Here is a 19,899-nt window from a genome sequence, read left to right on the forward strand (position 1 = left end):
CCTACAAGTAGTTCTAAAATATTCACATCTATTACTACAAGATTTGCATGTAAAGAAAAAAATTAATTTGCCCTATTGGGAATTTTGAGAGCAACACTGTAAATAGTAGGCTGATGCCATTATATCGTGAACTTTTGCATGAAGTGCAATAATACCACCAGTCTATTTACCATACAAGAAAAACTGATTATTTTTTAAAGAGTAGCCCCTGTGCATTTCCACAGAGTTTAGGAACATAACATCAGTGTTTGCATGTTTCCCCCAGTTCGAAAATGCTGCAGAAATAATTTAGCTTTATTCTGGTTTGCACTGGTCTCAAGCACAGTCCTGTTCTGAAAGCAGCATATTGGAGACATGACCCATCACACATAACTGGGAGAATTTTGTCCCTAATTAATTGACTTAATTATTTCTTTCTATCGGTGAGCAAAATCCAGCCTGACAGAGCGGCAAAGCACAAAACAAATGTACGATTCAATCCTACTTAAGGCCTTTTCTGTTTGCATTGGAATTAATTTAGTCACTGTGACTGGCAGGAGAGTGAATGCAACCACACAAAATCAAAGAGCAATAATTAGAATGAAAAGGTAAATTTACATTCTAAGGAAGTCTTCAAGCTAGAGTTATAAATACCAGTACTGGTACTTGAATCAGCTTTGTATCATCCCCCTTGGAGGGATTTATATTTTATATTTTTTAATAGCAGATTTAGGGTATCATATTCTGCAATATACAGTAAATTCAACCAGGAAAGTGGTAGTATATAGTGTCTGCTAATTCTCATTTTATGTGAATGTTATCCTGAGGTTTTCCTAATTATCTATTTTATTCCCTATAAATCCTTCCAGGGACTGATATTTCCAGTTACTTTCTCATGAGATCAAATATGCTGCCTTACCTAGAGGTGTTCAGTATCATTGTTAGAACACAACTTACTCACTGACTGAGACATTCAATTCCTAACTCCAGTGCAGATCCCATGCTGCACAAGCTGGAACACACTCTGAGGCCTGGCCAGGGATTGCTTCCTTGCCTGTGGAGAGGTGATGTTCTCTCTTTCTTTGTAAACTGAAAAATCACACATTTAAGCACTCTGAAGCCTAAAAGCAGAATAGATTTATTGCAATAACCTAGAGATGCAGATACGTTTCTGTTTAAGAACTCTAGATACAAATTCAGGAGATTCTATATGTCCATGATTATTTTACTGCCTCTTTGGAGATACATGAATGCAATTAAGCAGACTGCTGGATAAAAGATATCCACAACTCCATATATGAAAGCACAGTGGGCCTGATAATCAATTAGAGCAAGTAGCTGTGTTTAAGTAAATCAGCTATGATGATTTACAGACATTAAAAGCTGGGTTCATTTTTTTTTTAAGTTATTATATTTCACTGAAAAATATGTATGTTTTATTACTCCATGAGCTGTGGTTCAAATCAAAGATGAAATGTGATTTTAGATTACATAAATAGTATTTTAGCATAAAAGCTGCCCCAAAGTTATCATACAATGGTTTAGATTGGAAGGGACCTTAAAGATCAACTTGTTCCCACTTCCCTGCCATGGGCAGGGACACCTTCCACTAGACCAGGTTGCTCCAAGCCCCATCCAACCTGGCCTTGAAAACTTCCAGGGATGGAGCATCCACAACATTTCTGGGCAAACTGCTCCAGTGCCTCACTGCTCTCATGGTAAAGATTTTCTTCCCAACATCTAATCTAATCTAATTTAAAACTTAAGATGCAAAAATACACAAACAAAACCCAAGAAAGTTGTTACCAAGACCAAAAATTTGCTTAAAGAATACACAGTTCAAAATAAAACTTTAAATTGTTCCTATATCATAATTATGAAAATTACTTCAAAACATTCCCAGTAATTTTTCTTTGTATCATTTCACTACAAATGCATTCTGCATTTCTAACATAAATGTAGCACTACATATTTTTTGTAGAATTTTATGTTTAAAATTGTAGTCATATTTTAAGTGCATAAAAATACTGTGAATAGTTATTTGATAATTTATTATTTTTCTTCTAATTAAATATATACTTTTATTTTGTAATCCTAGCTATGTAAGTATAGATAGTTATTTGCAAATATTACCTGTTTCTCATTTTACATTTTTGTCTGGAATCTTAACAGTAGCTCAGACATTGTGCCCAACACAGTCACTGAGAACTCAGGAAGCAACTACACCCACACCTGATACTTTATACCAATTTTTTATTAAGAGCCCCTTAGTTGTGTACAGCTGCTGTAACAGGTGTTTTGCATTCTCCAGCTCTGGAAACTACTGGTGGTGGAAAATACTGACAATATATTTTTACTTGAAGACCAGTGACTATCCATACTTCCTATTTATTTAGCCAACCATTCTGTACTTGTATCTTACTGATCTGGTTTTAGTGTTCAGCCTGAATATCTGAAAGGAGCAGCTTTGATGACCTCAGTCCCTGCTGGAGAAATCTTTTGTGTACATGGTTTACCTTTGCCACTACCTGTGCTAAAAGCACTATCTGCAAGGTACCTGACTTGGTGCAGGAAGCTTCAGGCTCAGTTCAGGTCTGTTTCAATTGGAGGGTTCTGGTTAAATTACAGATCGATAAAAATTCACAGGCATGACAAACTTCTCTGACAGCAGGAGCTTCACAAGGGACTGTACTGCTTCTCAGTTAACACAATTCCCTGCACCTGTGTGGTGTGGTCTCATGCTGTATCTATCAAGGATTTCAGGAAACAGGTTTTCTTAAGTTCTTATTTAAAATTGTGTTATGCAGATGAAGTTCCTTTATGAAGTGTAAAAATACACACCTTTATGCACTTATGGAAACAAAACATGAAGCTTTTAAAACGTTTCTAACCAGAATACTGTGGAATAGATTGTTCAGTATAAAAAGAGAGAAAATTGATTGACAAACTAAGTGTAATTGCATTGATGTAACAAGTGGCTATGATTTAATGAGCCCTCTTGGTGGGACCCGGGGCACACAACCCCCTGCAAGAGAACTGTCAGGAGGTAATTGTTTCGCTCTCCCCGTGGGTGTACACCAATGTTCACACAGTGCTGGGGTACAGAAATTAAAAAGCAAATTTTTAAATGAAACTCCGTGTTCACGGTGATCAAAAGTAAAAGACGTTCGATTTCAAAGCAGGGGTGTTTCAAAGGTGTAAGAGCCCGACCTCACTCTTTGGACAGGAGTGCTGCCAGAGCCCCACGGGTAATTCGGCAGGACACGGCTGTGAAAACACAGCGTGAGTTGCAGAAGACAAGAGAAATATTTTAGTGATACTTTTATTTTTATAAAAAAGGTATATATTTATGACAAATGTAAATGTGTGTTTATAGCACATGTTGTTCCTGTTATGTTTTGTCTCTACTGAAATATATTTATCTGTCTATATCCATATGTACGCCCTGAAGTGTACGCTGATAACGCGCATTCAGCTCGTTCACGGACGGAGCTCCGCACCGCAAATAAAAGCTATCAGAGGAAAGATCTTGTCGCCTTTTTGTGCCTTCAGCCCCGGCCGCTCGGAGCCTCAGGGGCTCCCCTGCCCCGTCCCCCCGCGGGTGTGCGGCGGACTGCGCCCTGCCCTGCCCTGCCCTGCCCGGGGAGGAGGCGCGGGCGGATCGGCGGGACCCGCCGGGCTCCCGGCGTGCGATCGTGCAGTACCGCCAGTCGGAGGGGACTCACAAGGATCAGCGGCTCCTGGCCCTGCACAGGACATCCCCAGCCGTCCCAGCATGCGCCTGAGAGCGTTGTCCAAACGCTTCTTCAGCTCTGCCAGGCTGCTGCTCTGACCACTGCTCTGGGGAGACTGTTCCAGTGCCCAGCCACCCTCTGGGTGAAGAACCTTTTCCTGATACCCACTCTCAATCTCCCCCGGGGCAGCTTCAGGCCATTCCCTCGGGTCCCTGCCCAGATTCCCTGTGGCCGCACCGTACCCAAGGCTCTCGGTGTTGCAAGGCTGGCAGGCTGCGAAGGGGGCTCCAGCAGCTGAGGCAGGGAAAAGGGCTGCTCCTCTAGCACGCCTCAGAAAGCACAAACACCTCCATCTTTTGTGTTTGCTAGAATAAACTTGCATTACAGTGTGCATATATTTTCCAGTTACACAAACCTCATCAAAAACACAGACTGAAATAAACACATAAACCAATGATGAATACATTTAAACCCAAATGTAGTAGTACTTGGGAGTAGTTAAATTTGCTGCTCACAGCTCAGCTATTATTTCCAGCAACCAACACCACAGGGCAGGCAGCAGGTACCCCCAGGCTCGGGTGCCACGTTTTGAGCAGAGCTGCTCCGAGCTCCCACATCCGCAGGTGAGGGACCGAGCCAGCTGTGCGGCTCGGGGCGCTGCTGCAGGGCTTGAAATGGCTCCTCGGCAGCCCTGACACAAGAGCAGTGCCTCGGGGCTTTACAGAGTTTGCAGGTGCTGCAGAACTTCACTACCCATACCTAGAGCTGCAGTGATGTATAGCCCACAGAGAAGGGCTGTAGCTATTTTTTTTCTCATTCATCCCATTAAGGACTGGTGTACTCTATTTCCTGTTTATGAGGGAATGAGCAACACTTTTCCTCGGCTCCAATGCTCTCCAGCTGTAATAATAACTATTTCTGCCTAGCAAAATTCATCTAAGGTTGGAAGACAAATCGAATTGCATGCATGTGATCTCAAGTATTCAAATACGTACAATTTTGTGAATTTCAAGGCTTTAGAAAACATAGAGGCACCCCCCCCAAAAAAAAAAACCAAACAAAAAAAAAAAAAAAAGCAAACCTAATAAACTAAGTATCAGATAAATCCCTATTTGCTTGACACTGAAAATTTACAAAAAGCACGAGTCAATGCAATAAGTGGGGCTACTGGCAACTCATTCAAATTTTTCCCACTGGGGTTGGTAGATCATTGCCATGTTCCTGCCATGGTCCTAACATGGGAAAACTAATAATGTGGGCTTTTAATTTAGAGCCCAGAGTATAGAGATGTCATCTCTCTCACCTATTTTATAAGTGTGAATTAATTGTCTGAGATTACCATCAAAGCTTCCTAGAAAGCAGTGAGAGCTGTCTGATGAAAATGGCAAAACAGCAGCAGAAGGTGAAAGCATGCTACTTGATGAAACAGACTCTTTCCTCAGCCACTTCTACTTTTTCAGTAAGCTGAATTAAAACACTGCAAATAGCCCTCACAGGTGAACACAGGTTAAATCTTTGAGAAATGCTGACCCTTGCAAGTCATACGGCTACAGTGGAAGTGGGACAGAGAAAGTGCTTCCACCTGCCAGAATAACTGAGGTGTCAGTACAGCCTTAACACAGCTGAAAGAACCCTGGAAAGGTGAGACCCTGGATGTTTGGCTATAGAGGAATTTGCTTCTGCTTTTTAAAACAACTCAATAGAAAGTGATGAATTAAAACAAATTTAAATCTGGGGTGTGCCCAGGCAAGTACTTGGCATTTCAGTGTTGCTGGAACTGCATTATCAGTCAGTTTTCTTATTTTCCCAGTTCTGATTAATTTAACGTTATACAATGTACCATAATAAACCTGAAAAGCACCTAATTCATCTAAAAAATATGTGGATCAAGAGATTATTTTGTCCATTTTGATTTGATTCTCAGCTTCACAAAAATCTCAAGTGTTTAATGTCCTGAGAAATTACTCTTTCAGTAGAAGAAAGATGAATTATGCGTCAATGAACAATTGGGTTATCAAGGTTGTTCACTTAATGTTCCAGCTGTTCTGTAACACCATCTTAATGCTTACTGGAGAATTCTTTTGAATTTAGTCTTATTCTGTGGTACTTATAAATAAATGCATTTTGTTTCTTACAGCTGCTCTGCAGTTAGCAGAGCAACTGTAGCAAATAAAAGTACAAAATTAATTTCTTGCCTTCTACACCCCTAGACCTAGAAATGACAGAGGGTGAAGGCTTCATTCAAAGGAGATCCATTAATGTAATAATAGTGAAGATGGAGATGAAAGCTGATAGGCTTTGTGGGGAGTTCTGTACAGCACTTAATTACATTAACACTGGGGTTTTCTCATCCTCATAAGTGCAAGAACTTAGATATACTCAAAATTCACTGGGAACCAAGCAAATACAGTAATGACCACTGCTTTTTTGCCCTTTTCCAGCTGGCCTGAATGGAGATGGACATCACCTTATTCTGGAAGTGGTAACAAACTGAAATGCTGTAGACCTGGTGGTCAACAGGGAGATGGTATTTCACTGCAATGTCTATGACCTGGATTTTGACAACTCCTGAATTTTATTATTTGTAGTTTCTCCAAAAGCACTTGCATTTTGAAACGAGCACTTCCTAAGGCATAAACAGTCCAGGTTCTATCAACATTTACACTTTTAAGCTCTGTACTTCTTTATATTCAAGGCAGTTTGAAAGGCACAGTCAGGAACAGAGAATGGCTGGGGAGTTAAGGCCACGCTTGGGAGAGCACTGTCTGGGGCCATCCCACATGCACCAGCACACAACCACAAGAAAACCTGCTAGGTTTTGGTCCACAGAGGTATTAGGGCTTCCCTCTGCTTTCAAAATAGCAATTTTTATTTTTTGCTTGAGCTGAATCCATCTCAGATTACAGAATTAACCACAGCAGAGCCAAACTGGATCCAAGTACCATGAGGGAGAGCACAAAGAGCTACATGTGTTGGGGTAGGAAGCAGAAATGTAAAAGGTAAATACATTTACTTGCATATATTTTGTAAGTTGTAGTTTTCTCCTTTAGGAGGTGATGGCAAGTTAGATCCACTTTGTGGAGAAGCCAGAAAAGCAGTGTAAAATTCTTAACAATTTACAGGGACACTTCCCCTTTAATCTTGGGTTTCTGACAGGGTTTACTTGCATCACAAAGATACAACCAATTGGTTCTTTACAGTTTTAGGTCTCTTAATGAAGAGAATAATCTTGTTACAGCCCCATGTCAACCAAATAAGAATAGAACACCTTTTACAGAAACAGTTGTATGTTACTAGCCTGAATATTGCAAATTCGGGTAGAACTGACTTGTATGGCATTTTAATAATTTGAATTAAATTAAAAGAAGACTGAAACTCAGGATATCTTTCATTCTTTCCACTTTTTATAAAGTTTCTTATGTCAAAGTTACTTTTGAAGTCATTCATAGCTGATAATACTTCTTTTTACAGTTATACAGCTTTACAGTTCAGCTCTTCCCTTGGCCACAAATATCTCAGAGAACATTTGTGCATCACTAGGGAGCCCAGAAGTAGAGAGAAAGAAGTTGGCATAGCCATAAGGACAGGATTAAAACTGACTGGGTGTTATCATCACTGATATTTCATGTACCTCAAAAGTAACTAGAGTATGAAGCTTCTTTTTTGGTCCTTATTTGTCAACATACTTTCAACATCAATATTATTTTAAAAACAATTTGAACTTAGGTAAATTCAGCAGTGTGAGAATTATCATATGCCAGAATGCTGGTGCCCTGAGCAATATTCAGTTTGGCCCATAATTAGTTATGAAAGAAGGAAGTGGTTAATCTTTGCATACTAACAAAGGGGGTTGAGCCAAGAAGCACAAGGATTTGCTGAAGCCCAGGAATAGCAGGCAGCAAAGCTGCAGATTCCAGTAGGGCTGCAGAAGAGCAGGCTGCCCAGCACAAAGGTAAAACCCAAAGAAAACCTGTCACTCAGTATCTTCTACCAACTGAAATCTGCAGGGAGATAGCAAACCACATTTACAGTAACACTGATCCAACACAAAAGTGTGTCAAAATAACACTATCACTATGTCCAGATTCAGTCCCCTTCCCTCGAGGTGACAGAGGCATTAGATCAATATTCTTTAATAAGAAAAACAATACTCATAGTTAAAGCTGAGCAAAGCAGGAATTGTACTGTCCCTTTAGAAGACTGAAACATTTTTGCTTTCTACCACTGTGATATACCAAGAAAGTGGGAACATCCAGACTGAGCTGGATTGAGAAGATCAATACAATTAAGCTGGGCACAGCTGGCATGGGGCACTTCTTGCAGGAAGCATTCACACAGATAGCAAACTGGGTTTGCAGCACCTGCCCTGGACAGAGGGAGTTTGTTCACACCTTGCTGTCACCCTGGCCTTCCCTACCACTACTGAGCAGATTGTCCTGCCCATAAAGCAGCTCCAGTGCAGCTCTCAGCAGAGGCTGGGCTTTCTCAAACACACCTACTGCATTCATCACTGGGATGCCAATAAATGACTTTCTGCCCTGGCAGTAAATTGTTTATTGGCTTTTTAGGTAAATGCAAATTAATTAGACTAAATTAGTTTAAATACTGCTAGTTCTGGGCAGGATTTACTCCCAAAAATAGCAGAATAAACTCCCCAAGATCTCTTGAGCATGGGAAGCTGTGAACATCACTGGAAACACAACAAGCAGATGAGCTCACTACTGTGACTAGTCTTGGGGTAGATTTTTTGGTTTGTTATTTTTTTGTTGGGTGGGTTAATTTTGCTGTATTTGGTGCCCTCTTTACCATCACTCTGAGCGCATTTCTGAGATACCTCCAAGTCAGAAGTCAGAATAACAGCAGTTTTGTAGGGAGATATTAGGCCTTAATAAATCAACATGTTTAACTGGAGTAAATACAAACAAGCTTTGAGGAACACAAAGCTGCAGGTTTGAGACAGCAAGCTTTCAAGACAAGCATGGGTTGAGGACGACTGCTCTGACTTTGCTTTGGAGTAATATTATGACCGAAATGTGAGAGCGAGGCAAAAAATCAGCTGCACCTAAAAAATATCTCATAGCTCCACATAGAGAACTCAGGCCCTGTTACTGTGTTTTTATTACAGAAGGAAGAAATAAATACAATTTTGCAGTAGCCCTTTACAGTCTGGTACGTGTCCCCAAACACTACCTGCAGTTAGCTGCCACAGCACTAGCAGGCAGCTGGATATTGAAAGGCACTACAGTAGCCAAATGGACAAAGGCATGTAATTTTTTTATAATGAAATATCCACTTTTTTTCCTCATTTATAAGGGGATTATCTGCCCTATGGATAATCATGGCCATTCAAAACTGAATTTAGCCTCCAAGTCTTCTCTACAGCAACTTTCAGCTAGACTATTGTGATAAAGTCAAATCAGGAAGAAGAAAGCAGTCGCAGCAAATTATTCCAGTAGTAACACCAACTAAATTGCTGTGCAGCTTTTATGGTTTGACTAATTGTCTCATTAAGGCACATTTCTGATCACTGAAATGGATCTCAAGTATTATTAATCACTGAAAAAACGGTACCACTAAGAGCCTCTCTCCCTCCTATCCTTGGCACTCTTTGCAATGGAAAAGGCTCACAGACTCCTGTTGATTGGAGCCCCACTGCTGCACAGTTGGCAGTCAAACAGTACTAATGGCACAATAACCCAATATAACTGAAAGAGTTATGCCTTTCACAGTAACAATCTCTGATAACATGATTAAGCTCCATCACGTGCATTTCCTTGTGTTTTGCAAATGGCTCAAAAAATCTGAAAATTTTTCGAGTAACTTCTTCAAAAGGAGAGAGAAAATATATATAAAATTAATTAGCTATCAAGAAAAAAAAAAAAAAAAAACCTCGATAAATTTTAGAATAATATGAAAACAACTGTAGCAAGCATGGGTTGCATAGCAGCATGGTTGTGTGGCACCTAGTCCACTTCCCCTTGCAGAACATACCTCCAAAGACTGGCTTTGGCTCAGTTATTTGCAGGCACTTCAATGAACCTTAGTTTAGGAGCTGGCTTGCCCTGGGCTAGCTCTGTAACTGATGGAGACACCTCCACAAAGCAGCTCAGACCTCTGTGTACAGACTGTGGCATTTCTGGGTTCCTAATCTAGGTATTAAATTGGTGTTTGGTTTGAAACAATATTGGGAAAGATTAAGCTGCTTCCTCATATAAGGAGCACACTTAAAAAGGAGCAAACTGGCATCATCCAAGACACCACAGATGTGCTCTCTTCATTCTCAGCAAATAGGACTTTGCTCTTGGCCATCACTCCCAGTGGCTGCACAGGCCATACACTGCAACAGGACAGTTCCCTTACCAGGGAGGCCTTTAGGTGTTTATCCCATGCATTATCATATTAACAACAGCAGGCACTTAATTTCCAAGCCACTAATTTTCAGACGCCTAATGCAAAAGTGGTACAGTTATTGCTGCAAGACATACAGACTTTCATGGTTACCAGTTTGATCAAGCAGAAAAAGAGACCTGCAAAGGTCTGGGAGCTCTTCTGTGGATATGGAAGTGGTGCATGGGAAGGAAATTACAAAGGTAATCCTCAGTATAGGCTCCTTCAAGTGAGAGACAAGATGCATGACTAATTTAAAATTTATTTGAAATGCAGCCATTGCTTGCTGCAGCTTTCAGTTTTGATCAGTTTTGCAAGGCAGTTTTAAGAAAAGACAGGGTTGCTCTGCACCAATGCACAGGCACTTTTCAGGCACATAAATATTTGCTCACACATAGGTGCCTATGCAAATGTGCCCAGGAACGACCCACTGAGGCTGTATGAAGTACAGCCAGAAACATCACAAACAAGTGGTCTTTGTTGTAGGCTTTGGAATTAATTCTGGGGAACAGAACGTGGCTACAGAGATCTCCTTCCCTTTGGGCTTTGTTACAGAGACAGGTACCACAGAGCTGAAATCTGCATAAATCTATTGAGCTCCTGAGCTGTGCAATATTATGCTCACTATGACAAATATTATTTTACTGATGAGTCTAATGAGGGACCTCAAGCTTGTGGTAAGTGAAAATGAAATAAAAATGGAAGTAACAAAAATAATCACACTTCATGTAGCATGTCCCTAATTTTTCAATGTACATAAATATCAGAAGAATAATGCTGAAAAGAAGGGAAAAATATTCCATTTTTTTTTCCTGGCAGTCCCTTCAGAAGCTATTTATGAGCAGTCATAAACTGACATGTACACTCAGATATATTTTCCTGAAGCCTGTAGAGTTTTGTCTAAGCAAAAGCTTCAGAATATGTGTCTGTAAATAAATTAAAGACTGTCTGGTTTATAATGAGAAGGGTGTATTGTGGTATAAATATTGCAGAGCACATTAAATAAACATGGTCACATATGACCAGGTATCTATTAAATGAGCACATCACAGGAGAAGTTAATTATCTGAGAGTGTAACCAGGAACCGTTTAGAATCACTGGAGATTAAGTTGCTTTATTTCTGTTTATCTTTCCTTCTGAATAGGCAGTAGGTTGTTGCAATGAAGAGTCCCTAAGCAACACAGAGCTTCAGCTCTTCATCAGCTGTAAGATGACAGTTTTGTCAACACCAGTTTGAAGTCAGGATAAGCCAAAAAATTTATTCAATGTAATTTTGTGCAAAATGGGTTGGCACAAACCAGTACTTTAAGATGTAAAATGCAAAAGATTTACAGATACCTTATGGTATGTTCAGGGGAAAGAGGAAAACTTTAATGCTAAGTATTTATTTGTCTTACACACTGCTGCCTAAAAAAAGCATATAAGCATTTCTCCAAAACAGATTTGTAGTGTCAGAGAATAGTATCCCGAGAGTAACATACAACTTTACCATAGTAATAAGATTTTTCTAGACTTCACAAGTTACTGTGTTTCAGTTTACATGCAAAAACATCAGTGTTGATGAAATTTGATTTTGCTTGAACTGTGAAACTCACAAAGAAAGCTGTCCACTGTTCATCCTATACAAAATAACCAACATTGCAAACATGGACTAAGTAAGGATGTCATTGGGCAAACTGCTGTAGCACAAAGAACAACTGATGAAGGAGGATTCAATCACATACAATTATTGAAAGCAAGATGAAGCCAAACCCCTTAAATTACTTAAGTACTGCTTAAACCCTGTAATTAACATATAGTAATAAATATTTCATCTTTAACAAGCCTACTGGGAGCAGTTTGTTAAACATTTATTTCTAGTCACGGGAAATTATGTATGGTCATTTTGTCATGTTCTCTATTAGACAATTTCATTTTATCCTCTTTCTTTTCCCCCCAGCAGTGGGTAAGCTAATTTGGGGAAATAAAATCGTTCCTCTAATGTATCTGAAACATACTCTTCCTTCATATGTCTTTTGGCTTTTACTAATTAACTTTACCCTTGCAAAGTCTTGGCCAGCACACAGTGCCTGCTCACATTTACTTCCCAGCCTCTCCTGTGGAACTGACTCACTCCAAATAGGGGAGCTTTAGTGGGAACCCCAGCAAAACTACCCAGGGCATCACTGCAGAACTGACCTCACAGCCCAGGCAAGGTCATTTTGGGCCAGCAGAGAGAAGAACCAGGTCTCCTCTTTGGCACGGGTGGGTTTTCAGGCAGCTTCTAGCACTGATCTGCACTTTTGCCTTCAGCCCAGGTAGCATCACAGGTGCACAGGGAATCCTGTGAGAGCACCAAACATCACTGCCCTTCAACCAAGTCTATGTGCATATAGCTGTTACTCCACTGCAGGTGACATTCCAATGAAATGCAGTCACTTAAACCAGTACAAAACTCATTATAGGGATAATCTACTACCCACCCAAGGAAAATAACTGAGAGCCAAGCTGAGCTCTAACACAGACCCCCTCCTCTTGTGGCAGGCTGAATGCACCCTGACCTGAAGCGGAGGAGAATCTCACATTGGCTGTGCATGACACGAGCATAAAGTGTCTATGTGCTCTTTTTGTAAGAGTATCAGTGAATCTATGGGCTATTGAGCAGGAAGTAAAGATTTCTGAAATTATAATTCAGGGTTTCACACAGCATATTTAGCAATGACTACAACTGTTTTCCCCTCTAAACAAATTAGATTTCCATTTGCCGCTAATGACTGAATCACTTAAGTATCACAAAGGAACTGCCTGGTGCACTTATTAATAATTGAAAACTTTGAGGAAATCCATGAAATATTTTCAAAGCTAATAATTCTCTAAAATATTATTTTTCCTGCATAATTACTCCTTTTGTTCTTTTATGCCTTTTGGATAATAGGCGATATTTTAAATAAGGCATTAAAAAAACCTGAAGTAACTGTTAAGAGGTATCTAAAACCAGACATGGTTTCAATGTTAAAAAACACAAATTAGAAAAGAAAAAATATTAATCTGTTTCCTTCCAGCAAGTGTGCTGAATTTCTATTTTAGACTGCATGCTGTTCCCTGATATCTTACACCAATGATTAAGAAAACGTACTCATTTAATCTCTGTCCTTATTCTGTATAAACATGAAGAAAAACTTTCAATTATCTTTTTAATCAGTAGAGTCCATGAAATCAAGACTTCTATTGCTACATGTTTGGACTTTGCAGAACTACTCAACAGTCAAAAGGAGCAAAGACAAAAAAAAAAAAAAAACACACTATATATATATTTTTTTAATCAGACCTAATAGGAATCTTGAATGCCATATTGTAGTTACTCGGTAACTTTACTATTCAGGAAGAAGGGCAGAAAGATATATGCAAAATTACCCACATCTACAAGGGTTTTTTTGGTTTCTAAAATGATCATCAGCACAAAAGGTTGTGTGACAGGTACTGACAAAATCTCCAAGACCTGCAATTTTGTCCACAGGACATGGAAAGAGGGAGAAGTAGAGGTTCAGTGTCTGTCACCTCAGCAGGTCTCACCTGGGGATGATGGCTGCAGCCTGGAAAAATCCAGGTTATTCTATATCTCTCCCCACGAAAGAAGAATTAATTTTTAAGTGTTTGGGGTGTTTTTTTTTGCAAAAAGAACAAAATGCATTTCTTTACCACTGACAGGTCCCCTTACTTTTCCCAAGCCAGCCTCACTGCACTCACACTGCAAGCGGCAGCATTTTACAGCCCGAGCAGCTTTCGCCAGTGGCTCACCCCAGAGATCCCCAGCATGCCGTGTTCTTTACTCCAGGCCTGACAGTCCTCAGCAGCTCTGACAATAATTCAGCGTTCCCTTCACCCCAGGGGAAGGACAACACATCCCCACCCAGTTCCCAGTCTCTTACCTGCCCATAGTCCAATATCTGGGAGCCTGAGGCCACTTCTCCCTCCCGAGCCTTTCCCAGCAGCCATCCTTGGCCTTGTTCCCCCCACCTTGACTCCATAACTCCTTCTTACTGCAGAAACGGTGGCAACACCGCACAGGGCACAGCCACAGCCCTCCATTCTGGGAAAACAAGGTAAAATGCTTGAGGTTTTTAGGGCAGGACAGCAAATTAGAGAGAGATGGGCCAGCTGTGACCACAGCCTGGGCTTCAAGCCCCACAGCACACAGGCCAGTCCCATTGGCAGTAATTATCCCCAGCTGCCCTGGGCTGCTCGTTAGCCTGGCAGGGGCCCTGACGCCCCTCATCACATCCCAGGGCCCAGCACCAACCTGAGGAGCTGCCTGGAAAATCAAAACATTCTGAATTCACTGAACCAATATGAGACAACAGTGGACTTTCTTCTTCCATCTTTGACCAGACTTGTTCACTTTACAAATCTATTCTATCTGCTTCTGCAGCCATTCTGGCTTTATGTGAGTATTGAGTGTGCCTCTTTCATGTTTTAAACAATGTTCAACGTCATCTATGCCAACAGCAATTAAAATAAGATATATATATATATACACACATATACATATATATGCATGTGTGAAAACACAGAGTAGAGGTTCCCAAGCTTTCATTTTTTCATTGTTATTCTTAGCAGCAGTGAGTATTCCCAGCTCTGTATCAGAGGCAGCACATCTGCTGGTTGTGTACCCAGGTAAGAACTACCCAGAGCTCTTGGAACAGCAGCCAGAGAGTCTAGCAAGGAATACTTAAAACAAAACAAAGAAAAGAAACAGACAACACCCCCCAAGGCACACACTTTCATCTACTCAGTTCAAACAATGCACACACATTCCTGGTTTTTGTCTAGTCTCCTACATTAATCTTTACCTCCTGGAACAAACAGAATGGTTTCTCTTCTGGAGAACAGGTTCCTCCTCTGCTCTAGCACAGACTCTGACTGTACCATGGGCAGAGCAAAGGTTTCTATCAAGCACACTCCTGCTGTCAGGAATGAAGAACAGTGACAGAAACTGATTATCTTAGCAAGTCTTGCTGCTGCACAGTATGGTGTGTCCCCAAGTAGATGAAGTCAACTCATTCTCACATTTGCTGTTTCTTCCAAATTGCAAAGCTGTCATTTGAATTTCAGTGCCAACTTTTTTCACAAGAGGTCTATACAATACTTCAGTCCTTGTCAAACATTATACAAAGATGAATCTTTTAATCATATACCACTTCAAAGCTGAAGACACAGCATGTTTAGAGAAATGATTTACAATGTTTAGAAATTAGAGATGTTAATTCCAGTCTAGTTCCAGTATTTTAAAATCTGTCATTGAAATAAAAATGCATTAATATGTTATTTCAAAAAAATTAGCAAATAATAAACCAAAATGTGTTAATATAACATCAATGTTATTGTCAATTTTGATTCAATGGTTTTGAATAATTATCTTTGGCTAGTCCAAATGTTGTCTACCTCACTGCTTCTATGTTTAAATAAGCCAACATTGAAGAAACAAATAGAAAACAGAAAAATAAGCTATCCTAGCACTTTTACAAATAGGATGTTAATGTCCCCACTCAAAGGAGAAATTTTCAAAAAGAACAACCATAACAGAGAATTTTCTTCTTATGTACTTTTATTTTATTGGTTTTTTTGCATCTTTGATGGAATTTTTATGCAACTATTATGCCACAATCTATGATACACAATGAGAGTGAAAATCTGTCATTGACTGTTTATATTTCTATGTTAATTTTGTTTTCTACCTCTGCGTATACTGTGGCAAAAGTGCATTTATCATATTTCATGCAGCACCGACTCCCTTATGCAAACTGAGAATACAATAAACAGAGCCAGCAATATTTAGCTGCACTCAATTCTTGCTACAGAAACAAGCATTCATAAAAGCATTAAAATACTTTGGGTGATGGTTACTGTCTATCAGCTTAATGTTTTGAGCTATAGAAGGGGATAGGAAACAACATTTGTGGCTGTCAACTGCAGCACTTTCCAAGTTTATTAGGTTTTCAAAGACTGAATTAGCTTAAATGCTCCATTGAGACAAAAAAGCCCAGGGCAACCAGCCTGATTTAAAAGGATGCTACAGAGTTTCACAAACATTAGACTAAGTTCAGTTCTGGATTCCATGGTAAGTACCTTACCACGTCAATTCTTTGCTCTGACAGAAGAATTGTTTCTTCGTTTCTTCACCATCACAGTGTATCCAAGCCAAATAAAAGGACAATACAAGACACACAGGCCTTTTTGGAAACCTGGCCTGGGTATGTAGTACCTGATCATAGCTAAAGCTTTTAATTACAGCTTTTTATTTTGATGAGACAAGAAGCCCAGGGAGCGGGAGCACCTCTTATTTTTGAAGTCATTTGATGCTGAATTCTCCTGGTGATCACCCACTGCTCTGTCAGCTGTGGTCTCATGTACACTCCTTGCCTCTTCAAGTATCCCCAAACAACCTTTTCTTGGTCCTTTTTACTTCTGCCCTTCTTGACCTCATATCTAAGTGGTTCACACTACTTACTGTTACCCCCAGTTGAACAACTTTGTAATGTGACTCCCTGTTTCCAGCCTCCTCCTCACATCTCCAGGTTACCTCACCATCTCCTTCCAACAAATACAGCTGGTACATTTCTCTACCAAAGTCATTTACCAACTCTGCTTTTCAGTTTCATTGCTCTTCTCTGATATATAGACAGAAATAAGTAAGTTCTTTTCCTTGTGTGCATAACTATGGTGCTGTCCATGCCTGCTCTACTTATTTACAGTAATTAGACAGTGCCCACAGACTGAGATATGAGCCTCACCAAGCACACATTGCATCTTGGGATAGGAGAAGCTTCTTGTGTCAAAGAGGTCCCAATTTAAATAGACAAGTGACAAAAAAAATGGTGGAAGGTAAGCTGGATTTTTTTTTTTCCTTATAAACTGGGAAGCAAGGTACAGACTAATGAAGTCAGCTGCTGGATCCTTTTATTTGGTAAAGCAAAAATACATATTTCCCAGTATTCTCCCCACTTTCCTTTTGGATGCAGTGTTTTGAGAGACTACTAGTCAGACAGGTCGGGGCCCTGCAGTTAGAATGTCTTTCCCTCAAAGGCCTCCAGGTTGAAAGCTGTATCCAAGAACCTTCTGAGAGACACCAGGTGCATGTTCTTGTTGCCTGTGGCAGCTGCAGCAGCAGGCTCTCGGCCAACATACCTTCATGACAAAAAGAATTGGACAATAACAAGCATGAGAACATGCTGTTTAATGCATTCAAGTCAGCTTGGCAGGTCATCAATCTTTTTAAAATAAAAATCAATCTAAGTTGTACCAAGTTATACCTTCTGGTCAGCTTTCCTCTCATCATTGTTAAGCTGTGTCTTCTCCCCATTCCTCCCAGGGCAGCCAGGTACACTGCCTCATAATTAGGTAACTTGCTTTTGGCAATGAAGACTCTCATTCCTTTGACAGCTGCATGGGCAGATCTGAGAGTCAATCATCTAAAATAAATGCAAAGGTGCCTAGACTGAGCTCTTACAACAGCTGTTTCTGCAGAAACCTAACATCTGGAATGAAATTCTTAAAATGACAGAATCTTAGACATAAGAGAACTAAAGTGCTGTGCTAAGTGCGAATGAGAATGCAACGTGCTTTTTTATGTATTGCTATTGCTGACAGCCTTGGCTCGTTCAAATGACAGGTGCCCCTAGGAAGGGCTTTAATAAACACAGACCTAGTTGCTACTAATCTACTTTTAGATCTACAAGAAGGTGCAATATGTGTATGTTGTATTTGAGGAACAGTAGTCTAGATTTTTCCCTCCTTCACCTAAGAACCCAGACTCAGAGGTTTTGATTTGTGAAGAACCTGACTTACCCATAAATACCTGAAAACAACCCCAACCAAATTTAAAAGCAAACAAATCAGCCCAGGAGACAAAGCAGTTGTTTAAAGTCTCATACCAGATGGGTCGAGTGCGGTTCACAATAGTGCGGAAACGAGGTCTGACATAATCATAATATCCACTGTTTTTGTGCTCCTCCTGACACCAGACTAGATCAGCAGTTGGATACTTATCAAGTTCTTCTTTCAGCAAGTCAAAGGGGAATGGTGAGATCTGGAAAAGGAGGATAATAATTGTCAAGGCTTTCTCTTATGTGGTATTAGCCCATGGTGAGTCATTACTTTTCCATGGAGAGTGACTCATGTTTCTCTAATTGATTTAATGCTCAGAAATGAATACACAAGTATTTTATAGTTGTATTAGTATGAACAGAAGTAGGTCGTAGTCCAGACCACCTGCACTCCTACAGCTTTTTTAGTGAAGTAGCTGTAGCATGTCTTTAATCAATGAATGACACACAATATAGCTTCAAGTGCACTATTCACAACATTTAAACCTAGCAGACTGCATATACAAATTTAAGGTGCTATCATATTGAAATCCTCACTTTGTTATGTTGTTCTGGAAAAGTCATCAAGTTTTCTGGATCTCATTGTCCAGTATGCTATTGATGTGTTCCTTCTCCACAAGGCCACGAAGGATTAGAATATGCCCTGTAAGATGCTAAGTGCTAGAAAAATGTTATTGTTATCCATTCTAGGAGAGGTGTCTATTTAAAAGCACAAGAACCCCTATCACCCTGTCTTCTGAGATCAGGGAACTCACCTGTTCAAGTCTAGTTATAGCTACTTGTTTCTCCAGGTCTTGGTTCTTTCTCTCTTTCACAAGGTCATAGTAGACTTTTCCTGTGCAGAAAATCACTCGCTTGACCTCATGTGGTGCCTGAGCTGCTGGCCCATTCTCAGGAATCACACGTTGGAAAGTGGTACCTAGTTGGAGCACAAATTAGAAAAAGTGTCCTCAGTGGACCTGACATTTCAATAAAGCAGCCCAAGAAATTGTCCTTTAGTCCAAGCAGCAGGCTGCAGTGATCAAAGGGTTCTCCTGCCTGTCTGGTCCTACTTTTCAGACTGGTAACTTGGCTAAAGTGACTTTCAGCAGTTCTGTTTCAAGAAGTTAAAAGACTGTTAATAATCCAGTCTTTCACCATATTTCATAGGCAGAATCATATCAACAGTAGACTGTTTTTCAGCTTTGTGCTCTGTATTACATCTTTACTTTTAAATTTATTAGACAGCTCAACTTTGCTTCCAGTTTGGGGCTTTTTTCAGAGAATCACCTGAACCACTCTCTTTCTTCTTTCCAAGATTATTTCAACCATGTAACTTTCATACAGCTTTACAAATTTCAGAATATTCTATAAAAACAAAACACATTAAATTGGGCAGCTGCAGAAGTATTAACCCAAGCACACACATTACTGCTGTATATTTGATTTAAACCTCTGTTTGAGAGCTAAAACAGCAATAGCCAAAGCAAGAATTAGCACAGAGCTGAGCCATATGTATAAATGCTAATGTACAAGTACAGTTTCAGATGCATATCTTCACTGCTACCACCTCCCAGGAGTACAGTTTGCTTGGGATACTGGAAGAAGGACTTGATGGTCTAAAAGATCCTTTTCTTTGCTCTCGTATATGATTGAGTAGAATTATTTCCACATTAAACAACTGCAGGGTAGCAGACAGCAGCTCGATCCCTATTCTGAATCAGCACACTCACTTATCAGAATAAGCTCCTGTTCAAATCATTTATCTTGGGGAAGGAAAGCAACAGCACAAACATATCAAAGAAGAACTGATTTATGTCAGAATTATCTTGTCTCACTGAACAGCAGAATTCATCATTAAAAAAGACTGAATCTGTGCTTCATTGGGTCAGCTGGAGTCAATCTTCCTCTCTCTGAGCTTTCTATTAAAAGCAGAGCAAAAAGGGTTAGCTGAGAG

The 19,899-nt window shown here is 40.1% G+C and overlaps 2 protein-coding genes across 6 annotated transcripts in view; one reads left to right on the plus strand and one right to left on the minus strand.

Annotated features, from left to right (window-relative positions):
- Nucleotides 1-5,711: 5,711 nt before the first annotated feature.
- C8H10orf53 (chromosome 8 C10orf53 homolog) lies at nucleotides 5,712-6,825 on the plus strand. The gene is given in 3 exon segments (XM_053948486.1): nucleotides 5,712-5,760; nucleotides 6,155-6,273; nucleotides 6,763-6,825. Coding segments are annotated over 3 exon segments (231 nt in total).
- Nucleotides 6,826-17,015: 10,190 nt separating this feature from the next.
- OGDHL (oxoglutarate dehydrogenase L) overlaps nucleotides 17,016-19,899 on the minus strand; it is a 47,670-nt gene continuing 44,786 nt past the window's right edge. For all 5 annotated transcript variants that reach the window (XM_053949345.1, XM_053949344.1, XM_053949342.1 and 2 more), the window contains 3 exons: nucleotides 18,719-18,882; nucleotides 18,012-18,166; nucleotides 17,016-17,265 (listed from right to left, as the gene is read on the minus strand). In XM_053949345.1, coding sequence (XP_053805320.1) covers nucleotides 17,142-17,265; nucleotides 18,012-18,166; nucleotides 18,719-18,882 — 443 coding nt within the window. In that variant the 3' untranslated portion in view covers nucleotides 17,016-17,141. The remainder of the gene's footprint in view (nucleotides 17,266-18,011; nucleotides 18,167-18,718; nucleotides 18,883-19,899) is intronic.

Source organism: Vidua chalybeata, chromosome 8, assembly GCF_026979565.1.
Source record: "Vidua chalybeata isolate OUT-0048 chromosome 8, bVidCha1 merged haplotype, whole genome shotgun sequence".
NCBI classification, from domain to species: domain Eukaryota; kingdom Metazoa; phylum Chordata; class Aves; order Passeriformes; family Viduidae; genus Vidua; species Vidua chalybeata.